Source organism: Nicotiana tomentosiformis, chromosome 8 (genome assembly GCF_000390325.3).
Source record: "Nicotiana tomentosiformis chromosome 8, ASM39032v3, whole genome shotgun sequence".
Classification (NCBI taxonomy): domain Eukaryota; kingdom Viridiplantae; phylum Streptophyta; class Magnoliopsida; order Solanales; family Solanaceae; genus Nicotiana; species Nicotiana tomentosiformis.
This window is the reverse complement of record NC_090819.1, coordinates 103,790,345-103,798,502: the sequence shown is the minus strand read 5'-3', so window position 1 is coordinate 103,798,502 and position 8,158 is coordinate 103,790,345. Positions and strand designations below refer to the sequence as shown.

Below are 8,158 nucleotides of genomic sequence, written 5' to 3'. Positions count from 1 at the left end.
GAAAAAGAGAAAAACTGTTAAACGGGGCAGAGCATGGCGGGTTGAATTTGTAGCAGGGCAATGCTTTACCTGCCCTGTTCTGCTCGGTCCTATTACCATCCCTATGGTTAGGTAGGACAATTAATGTACTAGAAGTGTACAAGTAATTATTCACACGAATCCTTTTATTTAGGTAATACGACAAACATACTCTCACAAGAAAAAATAGAAAAATGACTTAATAATCTTGTTGGGTCATTAGAAAGTTAGATCATCCCTCTTTAATATTTTTCGAGCATGAAATTAAATTGATGGGGTAACAAATAACCACATTCACAATAGTACCGAGCCAACAATTTGTTATGTGACTATGCCAGATAATTGTTGCTATAATATAAGGATGCTCAAGTTTAAGGTGTCCAATGTCTCATCATAAGTAAGTAAAAGGACCAAATAATTCACTTTTTTTTGGGGGGAGGGGGAGGGGTTGAAATGATGACTTATATCTAGTAACTCATGGGAGCCAAGTAATATATCTTGATTGTACTCAAGTTTATTACCACGTCACAAAAATTGTACAAGAAACAACAATAACAACATACCAATGTATTTCTATAGGTGGGGTTTGAGAAGGGTAGTGTGTATACAAACCTTACCCCTACCTTGTGGAGGTGGAGAAACTGCTTTCGTTAGACCCTCGGCTCAAGAAAAATCATCTCAAAGTAGGTTTAAAAAAGAAAAACAATAGCGAAGAAGAAGCCAATCATAAATGCAATCCTTACAAATTTTTTATTTTCGGAGAATTTTTAACTTCATGACATGTGAGACTTAGAGGGATTTTCTTCCGGAGTATTAAGCTTGACACAAGTAATATGCTTACAAGGTTAGAGTCTCCACTCAATCCAGACAGGTTCTCGCAACTGTTTGTCAAACAGGATTTCGAAAAGCAAGCCATGGTAGTATCGGAAGGTGTAAGCTCCTACTTCATTGGATATCTAATGAAAATGAGGGCTTCAACTGAGATTAGCTCAAATATTATTATTGAAACTTGGAATAAGAGCTGAATACAATTTGCTTCTTGATTTATAGAAGTCTACTATGAGGCAAGGGCAGAGGGATGGTGTTATCTACGGGTTCGGACGAACCCAGTAATTTTTTACTTAGATCCTGTGTTTATACTAGAAAATGTATTAAATATGTATAAATACTTAATTACGAACCCAGTAACTAACGAGCTATAGGTTCTGTTGTAAATTCAGAACCATAAACTTTAAATCCTGACTCCGCCTCTGCAACGAGGTACTTTATTGAAAGTCAAAATGGAATCTTTATGCTTCGTTTCTGAAAATTTACCACGAGTTTTTCTATATTAGCCCAAAAAAGGATCTCTTTCTTGTGTTATGGTGCTCTTTTTCTTAGTCTAAGCGCATGATTATTGATTATCATAATATTGAATGTCACAAGGGAATCTTCTTTTCGTTATTTGCAAAGGCTTAAAATAGCAAATTTTACTAAGGACAGAAGGGAATCTCCATCAACGGAAAAGAAAAAGGACTTTTTTTCAGAAGGGGAGATATTAAAATTTAAAATGTCCAGAATATCCCCATAGTCTAAGCCGACTAGGTACAAATTCGTAGAAGGAGCCAAGGACAAACTCGTCAACAAAATTTTCAGCATCCTCTCATGTATAACCTGCCCCTCTACCACAAAACCCTATCCCTCTCTACTCTCGCATACGATTTTTATTTTTCCTATTTTTGTCCTAACTTTTTTTCTGCAGACGCTTCCGAAACCCTAGCCCTAATTTCCCCGACCAAGATCCAACTTTTCTCTGAGATTCTGTAAGGTAAAAGCAACTTTCCTCTCAAATCTCTGATTTTTGTACGCATATATCCATATTTTACGTAATAGTTTACTTCGATTTTAAATTACTGATATTTTGTGATTGGATCTGGCGTATTCTGTAGTAATAGTTCATAGCAAAAGAATGGGAGAGAACAAGGAGAACGATGCATATGAAGAGGAGCTTCTCGACTATGAAGAAGATGATGAAAAACTCCATGATTCCTTCTCCGGAAAAGTCAACGGCGAGTCCGCCAAAAAGTGAGATCTTCACGCCGATATTAAATATTTCTGTTTTTTTTAACTTGTTTACAGTGGAAACTATTTTCTTTAATTTTAGGCTTACGTCAATGTTTTTTAGTGGTTTGTTGTATTTCTTAGTAGTATTTTGTAAAATAGTTATGAAGCCTATGTTCATGCGTTATGGTTTGGTCCTACCTAGTTAGTTGATTGAAATTATGCCTTTATGCTTTTGTTTTCGTATTTTATGTTGGGTAAGCTACGTGCTTGAGAATTTTTGGCTGCTTAAAAATTCATTTTTTTGGTTTTCTGATCTTTTTCCTGCTTGAATAAGCCTATATCTCAATTTTTTTTTTGTCTGTGTTATTGATTTGTGTATAGTTAAGAATTAGAGGTTTTTATGACCTTTTCATATGTTCTTTTCATCTGTTTATTGGTATGGAATCGAACTTGCCTAAATAGAGTAGAATATATATAGAGGAATAATATAGCCAAACTTAGCTAGTTTGTGATTGAGCCTCAGTAGAGGCAGTTCATTTTTTTTTATATTTTTAGAGGTCAAATATTAGTAATGAAAAGAGGCAGGTCTGAGTAGATTGAAATATCAAGGATTCAGATAGTTAATTTTGACTAGTTTGGGTGGAGGCTTAAATGATTGATTGATTGATGTACATTCTTTATCTATGTTCTTATTGACAATTTTTTTTTGTATTTGCTCTATAAATATTTCCATGGTGCTGGGATAGTCTGATGTCTATCTGACACTTTTCAAACTTGTCAATTTTTTTGTTATTTTTCTCAAGGGTTTTCTTTTTTGATCAGTACTTAGGTGGTATTTATTTCTGTGACCCCCTTTGATCTGCTTTGTCAAGCTAGAATTTTTGTATACTTTGAATCAAGTATTAATATTATTGTCTTATTTGGTGGATGCAGGGGTTATGTTGGTATTCACAGTTCGGGTTTCAGAGATTTTCTTCTAAAGCCAGAGCTATTGCGGGCTATTGTGGACTCTGGGTTTGAGCATCCTTCTGAAGGCAAGTTATCTCGTACCTGGACATGTTTTCCTTCCTAATAAAATTGTCGATTTCAGTACTTTCCTGTAAAAAATTGATAATAAAATCTTTGAATTTATTTGCGGTGGCCTCTTCTAAGCATTCTCTTCCTGCAGTCTTATCTTCTTTAATTTGAAGCTAATAAGTGTGTAAAAATAAATATATGTTTGCTTGCGTTTCCTCACCAAAATAATGCTACTGTTGGTATGTGGATAAGTACAAGGATTTAGGATTTACGGTCGAGTGCAAAGCATATTCCGTGCTTAGTTTCCTCTTTCCTTTGAATCAAGCAAAAAAGGGGGGGGGGGGGTGGTCTTTTGTGCTGAATAGAAGAAATAAGCTATGATAACATGGATCATGTGTTCTATGCCGTGCCTGATTCCTTTTTATTGAAAAATCAGTAGATGCAGAATTGTATCCTTTTGGCTTGTTGCGCTTGTGTATGGAGTGGTGTTAGATTTTGAGCACCTCTAGTTTTAAAGGAATCTCAATTTCCCTCAAGTGACAATTTACCAGTACAAGAAGATATTTATAAGGGGATATAGAGTGGCCATATGTGGGGTTTAAACTAGTTTCGTGCTGGGCGTTATTGGCTGATTTGATTTATTACATTTTCTGTTCTCCTTAGACTGTAATATTCTTCCTTCTAGGTTGTTCTTGACAACTTCTTTCTATCTTCTGTTTTCAGGTAAATTACTCCTACCACTACTAATTTGGAGATGTACAATGGTAAAATTTTTAAACTGAAACTGAGGTCTCGTTGGCTCCAATGTATTTGGTTCTTCATCAGTGCAACATGAGTGTATTCCACAAGCTATTCTGGGAATGGATGTTATATGCCAAGCTAAATCTGGAATGGGCAAAACTGCTGTTTTTGTTCTTTCAACTCTGCAACAGATTGAACCTGTTGCTGGTCAGGTTGCTGCCCTGGTTCTATGTCACACTAGGGAATTAGCTTATCAGGCATGTATTCTGATCTGCAAGTTTTCTGTTTTTCATTCATACGAGGTTAAATGATGTCTAATTTGCTAACCTGACCAAAAAGTATGTTTAATTTGCTAACTAATTACACTATCTGCAGATCTGTCATGAGTTTGAGAGGTTCAGCACATATCTGCCCGATATCAAGGTTGCTGTTTTCTATGGTGGTGTCAACATCAAACTCCATAAGGAGCTGCTGAAGAATGAGTGTCCGCATATTGTCGTTGGAACTCCTGGAAGAGTACTTGCATTGGCAAGAGACAAGGACCTGTCTTTGAGGAATGTGAGGCATTTTATACTAGATGAATGTGACAAGATGCTTGAATCCCTTGGTATGTCTTAGCTAAGCTTTTTTTTACATAACTTTCTCTGCTAGAGTTACTATCATCTTTACTCTTTGGTAATACTTTTCTTAAGTACTTCTGTTGCATATGCAGACATGAGGAGAGACGTGCAGGAAATCTTCAAAATGACTCCTCATGACAAGCAAGTCATGATGTTTTCTGCAACTCTCAGCAAGGAGATTCGCCCGGTTTGCAAGAAATTCATGCAAGATGTAATGTCCTGTGGCCAGTTCTTGATTTTAGAAGTCTACCGTTTTCCCATAATTTCAGCTTTCTGCAGGCAATAATATAGTGTATTTTTTTTTTTGGTATAACCATTGTCTAAACTTAATTTTACTGGGGAAGTGAACAAAGATGAGGTGTCTTTGGAGCTGGTAGCTGTAAAAGCTGTGCTTTGCAGCTAATTTTTTCCATTAAGGTTGTAGTTCTATGTTTTCTTGGGTTTGTCTGTCATCTTTGTTCTTCCATGTTCTTGTCCCATAGTTAAAGATGTAAAGAGGGGTGGGAAAGATCTTTAGTGTGGAAATGGATGTGAAGAGGGTGGGGATGTTAGTGGAGAAGGGTTAATCTGGGAGGTTGATGCTTGGAGTCCTACTGGAAGCTTTTTGGTAAGCGCTGTAGAAAGACATGTTGAACATGGGGGACTGGTTGGGTGCTTTTACTCTTAAGCTGCAAGGAGAAAATTCACAGATGGAGGATCTTCATCCATCGTTCATTTCGTAATCAGATTCCCTTAGCTCACGAAGCTCCTAATATCCTTTACTATAACATTTATTCCTTTCAGCCAATGGAAATTTATGTTGATGATGAGGCCAAGTTGACCCTGCATGGACTTGTACAGGTACATTGTTGAAGCTTAATGTTTTGCCGTCATTTCATTACTTATCACAACCTTCCTGAAGTTGCTTCTATTTGGTGGCAGCACTACATCAAATTGAGTGAAACTGAAAAAAACCGTAAGCTGAATGACCTGTTGGATGCTTTGGACTTCAACCAAGTTGTTATTTTTGTCAAGAGCGTGAGCAGAGCAGCAGAGTTGAATAAGTTACTTGTGGAGTGTAATTTTCCAGCTATCTGCATCCACTCTGGCATGACTCAGGAAGAAAGGTATGCCTGACTTCTGGTTCAACTTCTCTCGATGTTATCTGTTTATGCACTCGGGTCGTTTGGTAGGCTCTATAGGAATAGTACTGAATAGAGTGTACTAATAATGCTGGGATTAATAATGTTGGGATTAGTTATGCTGGATTAGTTATGCTGAGATTATTTTTTATCTATTATTTGGTTTGTGTATGAAAAATAACATGCATTGCATATTTTTTTAATAAAATTGTTTGTTTACAGAAATACCCTCCATGCATTAACCTGCGTAAACTTCTTTGAAAAAGGGTTTTAAGGGCAGTTCTGTCACATGCTTATCCATGTATTAAAAACCATGGTATTGCTAATGGCAAAGCCATGTATAAGAATAGTACTGAATAGGGTTTAGAACTAGGTTGAAAAACACTATTAAACAAGGGATAATAATGCCAAAGCTATTGCATGTATTGTTTTCCCTAATACATCCTACCAAATGACCCCTCAGTGTTTACTCAATGTGAATAATGATTTTAATAATTGTTTGTGACCATGAGAAGTCTAGTGTCAACAAGATTATCAGTTCCTCGACAAGATTCCATTTCCCCCCTAGGATTGTGGTATTAGTTGTGTTAGAAGAACAAGGTTCAGAAGCATTTTTCTTTAATCTTTTTGCACCTCTTCAAATCTTCCCTTCTCTCCTTTGGAGTTATTTGCTTGTGCATACATTTCATTTGATTTCTTGAAGGCTATTGTGTTTGTGTATTAGAAGGGACCGGTAATCATGTTATGCTGCTGTTAACATCTTTTATTTGCATGTTATGTAAGCTAATTCTTTTCTTGTCTGCTTGATAGATTGACACGCTACAAGGGTTTCAAGGAAGGGCACAAGAGAATTCTTGTGGCGACTGATTTGGTTGGGAGAGGCATAGACATTGAAAGGGTTAACATTGTCATTAACTATGACATGCCAGATTCCGCAGATACTTACCTTCACAGAGTATGTCCTATCTGTCCTGAAACTCATTTTTTTCAAGTTTTGAATTCTGATCTTGTCCAAGTAGTCTTATGGTTTAATCTTGAATGATACTGATAGGTGGGAAGAGCTGGTAGATTTGGAACCAAAGGCCTTGCCATAACATTTGTGTCCTCTGCATCAGATTCTGATTTTCTCAATCAGGTTGAGAGTCAGACCTCCAATTTTTTTTGGGGCTCTGTTATTATTTATAATGCCATCCGTATTAACATCAGTTCCTTATGCTTTCACCTACTGTAGGTTCAGGAGAGGTTTGAAGTGGATATTAAAGAACTTCCTGAGCAGATTGATACTTCTACATACAGTATGTCCTTGATGTTTACTTCTGAAGCTTTGTTGGCTTTTTTTCGATGTTTGCCTTTTCTTCTTGTTGTGAATCTGATTGTGAGCATACCTGCAATTGCAATGAGAAAAGAATCTTCTTGGGATTATTCCCAAGGCTTTGGTTCAACGAAAAAACTAGTACATTGCAGGATATGTGGTTGGTGCATGTCACAAGTTTGAAATCTTATTGGTGAACCAAGCTTTGGTATTTTAGTGGAGAGTGTAGAGGTGTGGGCCATATCCGTTTGAGATTGGAACAATGAATTTCTTTCATACAAAAGAAAATTAAGTATATTTCGTACTCCATATCCTGGAAACCCTCGGTGCCTACTAGGATTTGCATGACTTCTTTAGGATTATGTTTCTTGAAGTGGTCCGTGATATGGTACAGTAATGGTACAAAAATAGAATCATAATTCCTCTTAAAATTCTATTGCTTTTGAGATATTCTATGCATTATGTGGTCTTATGGTTTATTTATTTGTTGGTTATTTGATCAATTTTTTTCCGGAGCTCACACTAGCATATCTTGTGTACACAGTGCCATCTTAGTGGGCTGAGGCCTGCCTAGCAAATGTTGAAGTTGATTTGCTGAAGACTGGGAGTGGCGGTGAGGTTTCTGCTTTATGCAATATGGTTGAATATTGAACCAGTTAATTTGAAGAACTGCGCGGAGGCTTCCTCTGCTTTGGCACTTCTGGATTTCCTGTACCCTTATCGAACCTATGCTGTTCCTACATTAGGATGGAAATGTCTTAATATTATGATACCTAGTATTCTAACTGGTACCCAAATGGATTGTTCTGCTTTAGTTGTTTCTTCGTACTGCTGCTAGCTAATGTTATATAGCTAGACTCCATTGTTCAAGTTTCTAGAGTTATTTTCCTCTGAAAATCGTGCCTCTGCAAAATGGTGTGGCAGCTTGGTGAAGGGTTGGTGTCATCTGCAGTGGCAGAAATTCATTAGGAATATCAATTTGGAACTTTTGGTTTCGTATTAACATGCAATATTTAGTTTCACTTTGGTGAATTTTCGGCTGTTAGTACCATAATCGACCAGAGAGAGGAAATCTCAAGGCAGGTTGAGCATTATATATATACATCTGGGGTTCTGCCAAGTCTACCTGTTATCATATTTTGGCTTTAGCTTGAAGTTGTGTTGGAGTTATTTATCTTGACAACTGATGTTTTAGTGTCTTGTAATTAGCCATCTTTGTGGACTTGGTTGTTGTGTGTATGGTTAAATTGACTTACAATCTAGGTTCTTTGTCCTAACTTTCTATT

General features: G+C 36.7%; 1 protein-coding gene across 1 annotated transcript; it reads left to right on the top strand.

Annotated features, from left to right (window-relative positions):
• Positions 1-1,685: 1,685 nt before the first annotated feature.
• LOC104091910 (DEAD-box ATP-dependent RNA helicase 15-like) lies at positions 1,686-7,904 on the top strand. Its single transcript, XM_009597349.4, has 12 exons — positions 1,686-1,825; positions 1,947-2,082; positions 2,995-3,095; positions 3,904-4,076; positions 4,195-4,426; positions 4,532-4,650; positions 5,223-5,279; positions 5,361-5,545; positions 6,371-6,515; positions 6,612-6,695; positions 6,792-6,855; positions 7,417-7,904. Exons 2-12 carry the CDS (start codon positions 1,967-1,969, stop codon positions 7,425-7,427), a joined length of 1,287 nt encoding a protein of 428 aa, XP_009595644.1. The 5' UTR covers positions 1,686-1,825; positions 1,947-1,966; the 3' UTR covers positions 7,428-7,904.
• Positions 7,905-8,158: the final 254 nt, after the last annotated feature.